Source organism: Lissotriton helveticus, chromosome 10 (genome assembly GCF_964261635.1).
Source record: "Lissotriton helveticus chromosome 10, aLisHel1.1, whole genome shotgun sequence".
NCBI lineage: Eukaryota > Metazoa > Chordata > Amphibia > Caudata > Salamandridae > Lissotriton > Lissotriton helveticus.
In genome coordinates this window covers 412,553,503-412,567,796 of record NC_136071.1, presented here as the reverse complement: position 1 = coordinate 412,567,796, position 14,294 = coordinate 412,553,503, and the positions used below count along the sequence as shown (strand labels likewise).

The window sequence follows — 14,294 nt, the reverse complement described above, 5'->3', positions numbered from 1 at the left end:
GAAATATCGATTTCGGCTCCTAGATAAAAACACAATAGGAGTACAGATATGTGACCGCCTTGAAAGTCCCCGCCGCCATTACTACGTACTGGCATGCCATTGTCGTCCTGGGTCCCACGAGTCCCTCCCTCCAGTGAGCTCCTAGTTTATACTGGTGGCTCATGGTAGAAAATTTACTCACACAAGTGATTTTTTGTTCATTTCTAGGTGCTTACGTCGTCAATAGATCTCTTCTGTTTTTTCTGTTGGCCCTGTTAAGGGATTGAGTCAGCCCACGCAGACTTAGTACAGCGCAATGTAAATACGAACTCTCTAAGCCCGGTTATACTCCGGCAGCCACGTAGTTTAACCGTATCGTTTACACCGCACCTTAAACTTCTCACGCTTACCACTTTAACGGCACATCATGACCTCGAGCACACAAATCCTTTAATACTCAGTTTGATATCTCTACAACAACTGGGTCTAATCACTTCACGTTTGTTTCGCATCACTGTGTCGTTTTGTTTATAATCACAGAACACAGATCATAGATCCAGCTGCACTTGCACCATGCTGAACACAGCACTTAATGGTGATGGTGAATTACGGAGTGGCAATTCCCCATTAGTAACAGTGGTCATTTTACATTTATTATAGATATTCCCCTGATGAAGGCCCAGTGCCAAAATGCATAGGAATGGAATCTATGTGTAACACCAATGATATTGTACGATGGAATACTTCAACGTATTCATTTGAAATGAGAATAGAAGACAACGCATTCATAAATTTATGTTTAGAAAAGTAAAAACATATCAATCAACATTTGGATTTGGGAATTTTCTGTTTATCTTCGCTGTTATGCACAGCATTGTAGCACCTGTGCCCAGAGAGACACTTCCGCAGTGGTGGGAATGCTACTTAGGTTTAAGAGCTTCCCAGAGGGTGTAATGAATTCTGTAATAGTTTTAAGAATTCTAGAGAGAGAAAAGTAAAAACATATCAATCAACATTTGGATTTGGGAATTTTCTGTTTATCTTCGCTGTTATGCACAGCATTGTAGCACCTGTGCCCAGAGAGACACTTCCGCAGTGGTGGGAATGCTACTTAGGTTTAAGAGCTTCCCAGAGGGTGTAATGAATTCTGTAATAGTTTTAAGAATTCTAGAGAGAGAGTACCCCACTAACACCAGGGAACAGGGTACAATGACAACCAGTCAGAGAGAAATCCCTGAGTACACACTTTCGTATGGTCTTACTATACTACCATACCCTATCTGTTTAGGCATTCAACCACTAATATACCAGCAGGAACAAACAAATCAAAACGTTGTGATAGCGAAAGGTTAATTTCCACACTAAAAATTGAACGTTCACAGTCTTTTTATTAAAAACATAATAGAAGATCTACACAAAGTAACAAATTAAAATTTCAAAGAACAATCCTTGAACAAACACAATAAAAAACAGATGTTCATAACAATTCATTGCATACATGGGCAAATTAAATTAAATATAAACAAAGAAAATCATATAAAAACAAATATGACAGGCAGATATATCATTAAATCACAGAAAAACCCCTACACAATGTGGCCTTTGAATTTCTTAGCCACTGCTAATTTCTAGATCCAATGGTCCTTTGTTAATATAAGAGTGCAGTCAATAGTATCCTTAATGTACGTATATCTATTGCTCACTGGACCCTACTTAGATTCTGTATAAAAAAAGGAATGCGTCGACGCGTTTCGGTGCTGTAGACACTAGATACTGTAGCACCTTCTTCAGGACTGCCGTTTCTTTAGGGTCACCGGCTTCAAGGATTATTACTTAACACCCTCTCATGTGGGTGTGAGTCAGAACACCACTGGGGGTGTTTTGTTCAGTCTACCACCTCAGGTCGTGACTTCTAGCGAAAGGTGAAGTTCTTCCTCTTCACTGGTGTATGGCTGAAGGATAGGGAACCTTTCCTCTTCCTTATCGGCATAAGGGGGCACTTCCACTCTTCTTATCCGTCTGCATGTGTATCTTAAAAATGTTTTAAATATTTCTTGAACGGGCATATGTCTGCGTGGATCCGTTGGTAAACTGGATATGTTCTCTTCTGTTCGGAGTCCGCGTTTCTGCCTCGTTCTCTTGCTTATTATAAGGATTGGTGGCTGCCGTTTGGTGGAGGTAAAGAGGAGAAGAGCCAGACTATAACATGTCCAACCATCCTAAAACACGCTCGGTCATGAGTAAAGCTCGCCAAACTGAAACCCCCAAACAATCGTTGGCAGAAACAAAAGACTTAGCCCCAAGTAAAGTGAAAAAACCCACCGCAATTGACCTGATGCTAAAGAAGGTATCCGGGGAAATAGAACATATGGAAAGGAGCTGATCTTCCTCACCTAACCCTATTGCAGCCACTCTAACACCCTCTAGAGATCCGTCATTAGCTGATAGCCCAAATGTGACGGGGAATGCAGCCTCTCCAAATAACGCAACTGAGGCTGTTCCCTGTGCTCAACCCCCAACCTACCCGGGGATAGAAACCTCCGAGCTTAGCGAATTGACCCCTCAGAGAAAACCAAAATGACGGGGGAGGACTAAGGGTCAACAGAGACAAAATAAGCCACTCACAGGAGAGGGCCGGGCTAAAAATAGACAAGAGGTCATCCTGGTAGATGACAACGTGCATACAAATATAAACCCACCAGGATGGATTGAGGAAGTCCTAGGAGATCTTAAAAAACATCTAGAAACCTTTTTAATTGCTCAGTTGAAACCCATTATAAGCAAGGTGGACAAAATAGCGAGCGAGCTGGCCAAACAAAGTAAGATAATAGAACTCACAACCAAGAAACCTCCCACTGCCCCTAACCTACCAAGTAATGTGGCCACTAACGACAACACTGACAAAAACACACTGTCAAATAACAACTGTGTTAGCCATACCCAACACACAATTGCCCAGATACATGATGCTCCGAAAGCTCCCCAATAGCAGAGAGGGGGATCAAACCAAGATCAGAGAGGGGGATATATTCACAAGACGAGCTCTAAAAACAGTGATAAAGCCCCCCCACAACCGCTAATGCAATGGGGGCAGGAAGACCACTATCCAAGAAATGGTCTCCACACCTCATCCCATTTGGATTTTGACCCTTTCTCTATCACAGATAGCCCCCCCCCACATAAATCTTCCTCCAGATGCCAGCCATTTTGTAATAGTTTTTGCAGGAGTCCCGGAAACTAGGGCCTCAGACAAAGAATCACACTCCCAACTACATGCGAAAATCTCCAAGTGGTTGAACATACACAGACCATTAAATAATGGGGAAAGAGGAGAGATAGTCCATGTAAGAAGAGTCAATTGGCTTGGTGGTAGGAAAAAGGACATAAGAGGGGATTGCATAGTAGCAACTTTCAGAGACACTAGACTTGTGGATTATATCCTGAAGAACCCCAACAGAAATCACACTAGCACAATTTGTGCGCTCCCGCTCGGGTATTTTTACCCAAGGTGTTGGAGTAGCAACAACGCTGATAATGTTAGGTGGAACCCCGGAAGGCCACAATACACACAAAGAGCCAGACCCACAAGCTACCCTGATCAGTTTCTACCTCCAAGAGACTATTCTCAGTGGAGAAACAGATTTGCCCCTTTGCAGTCGCTTGAGGAAAATGACTGACTATCACCTATGGAAAATGAGCCTGTAACATCCCCAGCATCCGGGGAATTTTTATGTCCTGAAATAGAGGTTGGTTCTGTCAGTGCTAGGAATGAGCAAAAATCGAGGCTAGAAGAACCCCCTTTACCGTGGGACGAGACTGAAAATGCCACAGAGTCCATAGAATCAGGCGACTGTAGAATAAAGGAACCCAATACAGAGGGTAGGAAAGAGAACAGGGCCGGACTAACCTTTCTGTCCTGGAATATAGGAGGGCTGGGAGCTAAATATAGAACAAGGAGTGGAAAGAATACATAAGGGGCTTTCATATCATAGCTCTTCAAGAAACATGGGCGCGAGACTCTGACTCCTGTCAACTGGAGGGCTATAAATGTTTTTTCAGACCAGCCAAAGAAGTGAATTCTGGGAGAGCTAAAGGAGGCCTAGTGATATATGCAGATCTAGACTTAAAGGCACTTGGTCACAACCAGACTGGGCGTCAGATACATTACAAGCAGTTTTACTCCAGGGTCAGGGGCAGAGACTTCTAATTCTAAACCTATATAATCCGGGCTCAATTGATGGAAACTTCCCCATATTACTAGAGCTCGAGGGAAGGCTAAATGAGGAAACAGGGGGGGCTTGAACCAACTGTCCTGTTGATGGAGGATTTTAACTGTCATCTGTGCCCTAAGCTACTCCCCATCTCTCCCGATTGGTCTTCCTGCCCTGTAGAAAAGGGTCCCCATTTTGAACACAATAAAGAGGGTGTATTGTTGATGAAGCTTCTAGACAGCTTTGCGCTCACACATACAATGGATCAGGTACCATTGAATGCAGGGGAGACTCCCATACCCAAATTCAAAGGAAGAGGCTGTGCGTCTATAATAGACTTTATAGTAATCTCTGCCTTTGCTAAAGATCAGATTATAAGAGCAAGAATGGAGTGGAGCCCCTTTAGCGATCATAATCCCCTCTCCCTGGAAATTAAATATAATGATTTACCAGTAAAAAACTTGGGGGGAGATATTGTAATCCAACCAATGGACCAAGGGAGGCGCATAAGGTGGGAAATGATCAACCCGCAAGATTTCTATACCAACCTAGTGGGTAAAGGGAAAGAGCACATAGAGACCTGCCTAGACCTTAATATAGAGGGCAGAGGAGTGGTCCTGGCATTTGAATCCCTAACCAAAATAGTGGAAGGGCTATTAAAAACTAAGAGGCCCTTCAAGGACCTATCTGCACCAAGATGGTTCGATACGAACTGCTCGAGGGCATTAAGAGAATTAAAACAGAGTTTAAAGAAGACCCCGAGAGACAAGAATGAAATTGCCCATTGTAGACAGAATTATAAAATGCAGGTTAAGAGAAGGAAGAGCGCTCTCCAAAAGGAAGTATGGGCAGACCTTAGAGAAGCAGGAGAAAATAGGGACTATGCCCAATTTTGGAGAATTATAAACAGACCCTGTTACCAAGACTCAAGTTCCCCAGTAATCAGCACCAATATACTACCAGACCAATGGATTAACCATTTTAAATCTCTGTACAATCAACAGGAGGTAGATATTGGGGATGGGATTTGGGAGGGACCTAGAGCAACCAAATTAGAATTCTCTTTGTCGGAAGTTGTAAAAGCAGTGTCAGGGCTGACGCGTAATAAGGCACCAGGCCCGGACGGCACCCCCCCAGACCTATTCTTAAGTAACACTGATTTATGGGCACCGATTATGACTCGAGTACTTAATGCTGCAATTAAATCTGGTCTACCACGATCTTGGTCAACTGCTGTGATTGTCCCCATATACAAGAAAGGCTGCAGGGACAACCCACAGTGTTGCAGACCAATCTCGCTGATTGATGTCTCAGCTAAAGTACTAGGTAGGGCAATTCTCAACCGCCTGATAGAGTGGACTGATACTCATAATACCTTGGTGGACACCCAGTACGGGTTCCGGACAGGAAAGTCAACAAGTGACCAATGTCTCAACTTATACCTTCTAGCAGCTAAATACATCAAGGCAGATGACGGGACCCTGTATATGGGATTCATGGACCTGGCAGCGGCATTTGACAATGTTAATAGAGCTAAACTCTGGGCACTTATGTTTGGATTGGGAATCGATCCAGACCTGATCAATATACTTAAGGAACTGCACTGGAACACCATTGCCAAGGTCCGCTATAGCGCGGGGGGGTGAGTACTGATCCCTTCCCGTGCTCTGGCCAGGTGAGGCAGGGGTGTATCCTGGCTCCATTCCTATTTATCCTTTACATAAACGACCTAGAGAGTGCCCTGCTGACACTGGGGACTGACAGCCCGAGAGTGGGACCGCGCCATATACCGGTACTGTTGTACGCGGATGACGCGGTCCTCCTCGCTCGAACAGCAGTGAGCCTCCAGCTCCTAATCAGTGGTTTGGCTGAATACATGAGGAACCTGGATCTTTCTGTCAATCTAACTAAGTCTTTCATCATGGTGGCAGGGAAAAAACCTCACAAGAGATTTGTGTTCAAATTAGGAACTCATGTTTTGGACACTGTGACCACTTTTCCATATCTGGGTCTGCTGTTTGATGAAAAGCTTAAGTTTGCCCCACTGATGAAGGAAAGGTCCAGGAAACTTGTTGCAGCAAACGGGGCCATACTTAATTTCGCACGAAGGATGGGTCATTGGTCTCCTGAGCAGGTGATGACACTGTATAGAGCGGTCAGTACCTCTAAAGCCACCTACGGGGCAGAGGTGTGGGGTTTTAGGGATGCACACCAGATACAAGTAGAGGAAGACAATTTTTTAAAGAAATTATTAAAGCTACCTCAGAGCATCCCGGCAGCAGTCACACATAAAGAGCTTGGTACCCCATATATATCTGACCTTATTAGAGTGAGACCAATTTTGACCTCGTTTAGAATTTGGCTAAATCCAAACGCTGTATTAACCAGACAGATTGTTAAGGATTGTCTCCGGAGAGACAGATGGTTGCAAATCACCTGGTTAAAATACATCAAAGAAACCCTAGAGTCTATCTACCAGCAAATGTTATTTTCTGACCCTTTAAACATGGATAGCTCTTGCAAATTTTATGTCCAAAAGCAGCTACTGGAAAAATACGATTATAGGAGGAATGAACTTGACTCTAACAAATCCTCAGTAGTAGCCCACTCACTTGTAAGCAATGAAATAGGCATGGAACCGTATCTCTTTTTAATGTACAGCCAACATGAGAGGTTTTTAATGACTTGTTTTAGGCTCAATTTGTTACACAATATTTTGCCTTACCCGTCTGGTTTCACGTTAACAATTGAGCAGAAGGGTGCCTGCGGCTGCGACAATAGGTCTCCGCAGGACACCCTTCATTTTGTATTACTTTGTCCTTTTTATAAAATTCCGCGTCGAAGATTTCTGGTGGACATTTTAAAGGAATCAAAAATTTACCATGCCAAAACTGCTTTATTATTCTTGCAAAGAGCAAGTGAGATGCGTACCTTGTGCACTATTATGAGTTTTTTAAAAATTGTGGTCAAATTAAGAAATACAAGGGGTTGATGGAGGATGATATGAATTTACTGCTCCCTTTTGCCGGCCAAGCTTGTAAATATTAATAATTTTTAAAATCTGTTTTTAATATTATAATGTTCAGTATGATTATATGTGGATATGTAATGCTATGTATTTTTATGATGGTTTTTAACCACCGAAATAAATAAAGAACTGAACTGAACTGATAGGGAAAGGCAAAGTGTTTGTGTGGTTATTTTGCTAAGCTGGGTGGCAGTGCATTGGAATGGTGGGCTTGACAGTGTTCTGTAATGTTTCACTGAATGTAAATTATTGTTAGATTCTAGTTGAGGTTCAGAAAAATAACTTGTGTATGTCCTATGAGGGGAAGAGGTAGTTTCTTTTGATTGAAGAATTTTGTGTCTGGTGTGATGCAATGTATGCGTGGTTGTAAACTATTACTTGTATTTTACTGTGGGTAGTATCTGGAAACCACATATTGATGACTCACTGATGGGTTTTGAGCACAAAGGATAGCAGCTGGATGGGATGGAGGATTGCTCAATGGATCACTGAACACTTAGAAGTGTTAGAAGATGTATCTATGTGTTGAATGAGACATGAGCATTGTTAGATGTTTTGCAGATAACATCATACTTAATCACATAGGAAAAGTCTTATTTGAAGTAGCTGAGATCCTTGTGGTTGACCTGTACCATAACCATTCCATACTAATAGCTGTAGATTGAGAGGTATTTGGAGGTTTGATGCTTGGCTATGGAGTTAAATGTAAAACCTAGGGAGGCCTGTTTGGAGTTAAATAAAGAGATCAACACCATGCCCTCTTTTGCTCGGTCATGGGTGAAGAAAAGAAGATCAGTTTTCGTCATTCCAAAGTTCATACTTCTGTAGAGCCTGAAATGGGGGTTTCAGGGCTATCTTTAAGAGTAGATGTCTTTAGCTTTTATTGATTCTAGGAGATGATGGGGTTAGGGGACGTTACTGGGAAGCTATCTGGTCCAGCTATGAGGAAGATGTCTCTTTGGTTTGTTGACCGAAAGCTTGCAAGGTATATACTGTGGGATCTGACATTCAGTAAGGAATGAGTGTCTGGGTACCAGAGTCGATGACATTAGATCCACCCTGATCCAGATCACACTGCAAGATGTTGTGTGAGGGTGTTAAGGCTGCATATAATTTCTGGCCACGCACTTTTACATGGCTGGCATTTATGGACCACCATATGGTCAAGGTTGTATTCCGAAGTGATGAAAGTGATGAAAATATCCTTTTTCTGAAGTTCATTTTCTCACCTGATAATGTGATTAATCACAATGGGGTCTGGTGGCAGCAAGAGGTTTGTAAGTCGCTGAGGAATTTCAGAGAATTTCAGACGAGTACAGTCAAAAATCTGTCAGGTGGAGAAAGGAAAACATAAGGGTTTTAGTACTAAAATATTTGCACTTGTATCACGTTTATTATGAGGCCCTTAGTGAAAGAGTACCTCTGAATCCCATAGTACACATGAAGTCACTACAATTGAGCATTAGACTAGCAACCCATAGTGAAATAAAGAAGCTGCTTCCAGATAAAACTGGGTTGGTACCTTGCACTTTTTGGATTGCATTTTTCAGCAGTCATTGCTTACATTTTAGATGGGAATGGTCCTAAACAACAAACAACTTATGGCTCACTCTTCTCTTAAAACCATAGTATAATGTGCACCATAAGAACCTCATTCAGATCCTGACTAAAAGTTATCCAGCTAAATCAAAGCACCTAATTCCATGAAAGACATGCTCTTTACTGTTCGTGTACCGGCTTCCCTCTTCTGCTTCAACCTCTTTTGATGCACTTATATCTACTGACTTCTCTGTGCTACACAGAAATGGCATCGGCAAACATGGCTTATGCATTTATTTATGAATCTATATGGTCCTGCTTGAAGACTGCCTCCCAACCTAGTTTCACTTTCAACTTCACTTTGTGTCTCTCTAACGACTTCGATCTAAATCCATGAGCATCCACGTTAAGTACTGCCTTCTCAGGCAATATGAACTTTTCTCAAACATCTCGATGACCTTATCACCTCACCAAGTCTAGCCTCTCTGCCAACACCTTAAAGGAGATTTAATATTCATAGAATCAACCACAAAAACATTGACATAACCCTAAGGAATCTCTCCTATCCACCTCAAAGGAACAGCTTGAACTTGATCATCCTTCCATTACTCCAGACATCCTCATTCACCTACACTGGATCTCTATTTTGCAGGAAACAGTCTTCACCATGCAATGTGTTTACCATGCAGCCTTTACTGCACAGGAATGTATTTTACCACGTACAGTAAATTTGTTAAGGGACAAAAAAAAAATATATATATATATATATTCACTGAAAAAAACAAAGGTTACATTTTCATTATAGTGAGGTGAATAGGTCAGTGACAACATTAACGTTTTGATCACACAAAAAAACTCAGAAATTCACCAGTTATAGTTAGCAGGGATAACTATAACGTGTGCCCTCTCCTTGCAAAGCTTATGACATCACATAGTACAATCATTTATGACATCACTAATACCATCTCAAATGACATCATTGATGACATCACCTAACAAGTGTTCTTGTTTTTAAAAACATATTTGTTTAGGTTTACATAGTGGCAGGTAACTACCATATTACTTTTCTACCTAATTTTGTACAGCTTGTGTCTAGCTAATGGGTGTACCTACCATATTACTTTTCTACCTAATTTTGTGCAGCCTGTGTCTAGCTAAAGGGTTTAAGTGTTTACAAAATACGTGCTCCTAATGCATCTTAGGTGGATATAGGTATTGAACACATTATAAATCTTTGTATTGAGGACTAACTCTGTGTGCAGGTGACAGTTGATGAGCTGTGTTCAGCATGTTCCACACAAGTCTTATGGCTCTGCAGAAAAAGTTTCCAACAGTGCAAATATTGTATGTAAAACATAGTAACGTTGAGTTATTAGAAAGAATCCTCTCAGCATGCCCGATTCTACATACCATAGAAGAGTGTGTGCACTAGGTACTAACCTATGTACATGTGCTTGTTTTGCTTCACAAGATGGGTTACCTGTAAATTTTTCATCACTGTGTGAAGGCTGCAGGTAGTATGATTTGTAGCCCTTTAAACCTTGCTTATTGTAAGTGAATAGTCGCTCTTTGGGCAAGTTTTGCATAGAGTATACACTGTTCTTCGTAGATACTTTTTAATACTCTGTTGTATATTTCTCATGAGAGTTTCACTGTCTGCAAACAGTATAGTACAGAGAAAACTCTCTTCATATAGTAAAGAGTGTTAACAGTACCCACTTTTCTACTCATATCTACTTAATTTCTCATTGTAGCTTAAGTGACTGTCAGGGTCTGATGCAGGTAAAGACTGTCTGTAGTAGGGTATTATTTATGTAACAGGGCTTGAGTATCTGAAGGGGCTTGGTTTTCCCTGAACAGTTGTCTACAGATTGAATGCTGTGTGCAGAATAGGTTACCCTTTGATCTGTGTTGCATAGTCAAAATGAACTCAGCTACCCAGGAAGTGTATGGTATAGGGTCAAAGTTGAATCTAACACAGACTTCCTTTACTTATGAGGGTTGTATGTATGATAGCAGTAATGATGCTTCATATTATTCTGAGCTATTGTGCACTTACTTTAATGGCTCTAATGCTATACTCGTTTATAGCAAAAAGAGTATACGATGTACGGAATGCTGAGCAAATCTAACATTCACCTCAGTCACAGATCTGGGTTTAATCCATCTTTTTTTGCTCACCACACCACCCCACTTTGGACCCTGCAATATGCAAATCCGTCTTGACCCTGCTTCCCCGGTTCAGGGGTGGACTTCCCGGGAAACAGCAGGTGAGTCAGCCCAGGTTATGGGCTCCCCAAGACCATAGAAGGCTCAAGGAGCTGGGCTGCGTGGCCCACCTAACTCAATTAAAGGAATCAGCCCTGGTGGTGTGTTCCTGCCTCCCCTTCTCTAAACATTTCGGCCTGGAGGTGCACTCCCGGGCCTTCAATGGCTCAGGGAGGGGGGGGCTGCATGCCCCACTCCCCTTTAATAATGAAATCATCCCCAGGGATGGCTCCCCAGGGCCTGTGGAGTCATGGACCCCCGTCCCCTTTTATCTGAATTTTGGCCATGTGGATGGTCTCCCTGGGGCCTATAATTGAACAAAGCTGCCCTAGCCTCCATTTTGAAGGGGAGGGGGTCCCGATCTCACAGGTGTCTAGCGGGATTGTGGCAATTTATTCTAATTATATTGTTTTTCACCCTCCTGTGGGGCCTGAGGGTTCAGAGTATTCCTAAACAGCCCCTTATATTATTATTTTTTCTACATGTTCAGGAGTCCTGTGATGGCTGCTAGCAACATTTTTTCATGTTGCTTGCAGACAATCATAGTGTTTACTCATGAGAGAGTGAGATGGCCCAAGGGATATTAAGCTCCCAGGGCCAATCGGAACGTTCTATTTTTTAATTGTCATTCCCGCAATAGTTTCTACAGACTCTCGCGGACCCAACCGTTCAGATATCTACATCTTTCTGACACTTAATTTCTCAAAAACTACTGAATCACAAAAAGCACAATCTGTGCACCAAGATCTAGCTTCCTGCCAAATGTAATTCCGTTCAGCAGTTCTTGTTGTAGCACTTTGTTTTTCTGGAAGAAGTTTTCCCTAGACACAAGGTAGGGGGGTCCTCCCTTAGGTGAAGGTACACATTGTCATCAGCTCCATCTTCAGATTGTTTTCCGCAGTGGGTAAGAGAATGGAGTACTATGCTTTACATAGACTATACAGCAGTCTCCCCGAAGCGGTGGTTATCCTGTTGGAGTTGTCTAAAATAATGTTTTAAGTACTGCTTGGCCCACATTATCTTGTTGTCTTGCTAACACATCTACACAATAGTGTTTGGTGAATGTGTGTGGTGTGGACCATGTTGCTGCTTTGCAGATAATGGGGATATTCCCTAAGAAAGCCATATTGGCCCCTAACTTGCGAGTGGAATGTGCTCTAGGGGGTACTGTGAGAGTCCTTTTGGCTTTTTGGTAACAAATCTGAATACACTTGACAATCCAGCTAGCGATTCCTGATTTGGAGATAGGATTGCGCAAAAGCTACAAAGAATTGTTTGGTTATACGAAATGATTTTGTTCTTTCAGTGTAATCCAAAAGAGCTCTTCTGACAGCTAAGGTATGTAAAACTCGTTCTGCAACAGAGCCATGGTAAGGGAAGAATACAGGTAATTTACCCGACTGATTGATGTGAAATGCAGATACAACCTTAGGGAGGGATTTAGGGTTGGTACGAAGAACTACTTTATCTTTATGTAACTGGAAAAAAGGGTTCTTCCATGGTTAATGCCTGTAGTTCACCCACTCTCCTCAATGAAGTGATTGCAATGAGGAAAGCTGTTTTCCAAGTAAGGAACTGTAGTTCACATTTGTGCATGGATTCAAATGGTGGACCCATTAGCCTTGTGAGGACTATGTTAAGATTCACTACTGGAGCAGATGGAAGTCTTGGTGGTATTACCCTTTTTAGCCCTTCCATGAATGCTTTGATGATGGGCACTCTAAATAGCGATAAGTGTTGCCTATTTTGAAGGTAAGCTGCTATTGCAGCAAGATGCAGTCTGATGGATGTATAGGCCAATGCAGACTGCTGCAAATGTAATAGGTAGCACAGTATGTTCTGTATGGAAGCATCAAGAGGGTTGCTATGATTGTTATTGCAATAAATAACAAAACGCTTCCATTTGGCTGCGTAGCAGGCCCTTGTGGCAGGATTTCTAAGCCTCTTTAATAATATTCCTGCAATCTAGTGGAAGTTTGAGATAACTAAACTATGACTTCAGGAGCCAGATTGCAAGGTTCAGTTGTTTGGGATCTGGATGTTTGATTTCTCCATGGCTCTGAGTGAGGAGACTGGGAGTTAAACGTAATTTTTAGTGTGGTACTAGACAGAGTTCCAACAGGGCTGTGAACCAGGGTTGACGTGCCTATGTTGGAGCTACTAGTATTAGGGTGAGTGATATTTGCCTGAATTTCCGAACCACTGATGGAATGAGTAGGAGAGGCAGAAAAGCGTTGGCAAATAATACTGACCAGTTCATCCATAGAGCATTGCCTTTGGACAATGGGTGTGGATACCTGGAGGTGAAGCTTTGGCATTTTGCGTTTTTGGATTTTGCGAACAGGACTATGTGGTTAGTGAAGTGTGCTTGCGACATTGCTGGTATGTGCTGGCTTTGATGAGCCAGTCGTCCAGATAGGGAAAGACATGTATATTTTGTCTTCTGAGATGTGCAGCTACTACTGCAAGACATTTTGTGAAGACTCTGGGGGCTGTGGTGACACCGAATGGGAGCACTTTGAATTGGTAGTGTTGACCTGCTACCACACATCTGAGAAATTTGTGGTGAGCCAGATGGATTGGAATATGAAGGTAGGAGCCCTTTATATCTAGAGTACAAAGAAATTTGCCTTTCTGCAAAAGAGGCGGTATTTGTTGCAGTGTTACCATGTGGAAGTGGTCTGACTGTATGTAAAGGTTGAGTTCTCTGAGATCCAGTATGGGTCTGAGAGAGCCGTCCTTTTTAGGAATTAGAAAGTAAAAGGAGTATACGCCCAACCCTTGGTGTTGAGGTGGTACAGGCTCTATGGCTTGTTTTAGTAGCAGGGATTGTACACCTTGTTTGAGAAGGTCTAGGTGATTTGGTGGAAGTCTGTGCGACTTTGGGGGAATGTTTGGAGGAGTGTTGATGAACTCCAGGCAGTAACCAGAATGGATAATTTGGAGAACCCATTTGTCTGTTGTAATTGACTGCCACTTTGATAGAAATTGTGCCAGTCTTCCCCCTACAGGTGCTAAGTGGTTGGGGGGAATTATGGACAAGTCACTGTTTTGTATTGGATGGCGAGGTACATGTGTTGAAACCTCTACCTCTGCCCTTGCCGTTGTTTCCTCTATAATTGCCTCGGTAGAAACCCTTGGAACCTGAGGGCTGGTTATTGCCCTTACAGGTGGACGCGGTGGCTGAGGAAGTCGTTTTAGATCCTGCTCTATAAAAGGAGCCACAAAAGGAACCACACCCTTGTGGAGACTGAAGTGCTCCCATGTAT

The 14,294-nt window shown here is 42.5% G+C and overlaps 1 protein-coding gene across 4 annotated transcripts in view; it reads right to left on the bottom strand.

The window, feature by feature from the left end:
- SMARCD3 (SWI/SNF related BAF chromatin remodeling complex subunit D3) overlaps window positions 1-14,294 on the bottom strand; it is a 1,739,068-nt gene that overhangs the window by 491,079 nt on the left and 1,233,695 nt on the right. For all 4 annotated transcript variants that reach the window (XR_013601619.1, XM_078662891.1, XM_078662892.1 and 1 more), the window contains one exon: window positions 8,448-8,545. Coding sequence is in view for 3 of the 4 variants with exons in the window: in XM_078662891.1 (XP_078519017.1) it covers window positions 8,448-8,545 (98 nt within the window). In the remaining variant the exon portion in view is untranslated. The remainder of the gene's footprint in view (window positions 1-8,447; window positions 8,546-14,294) is intronic.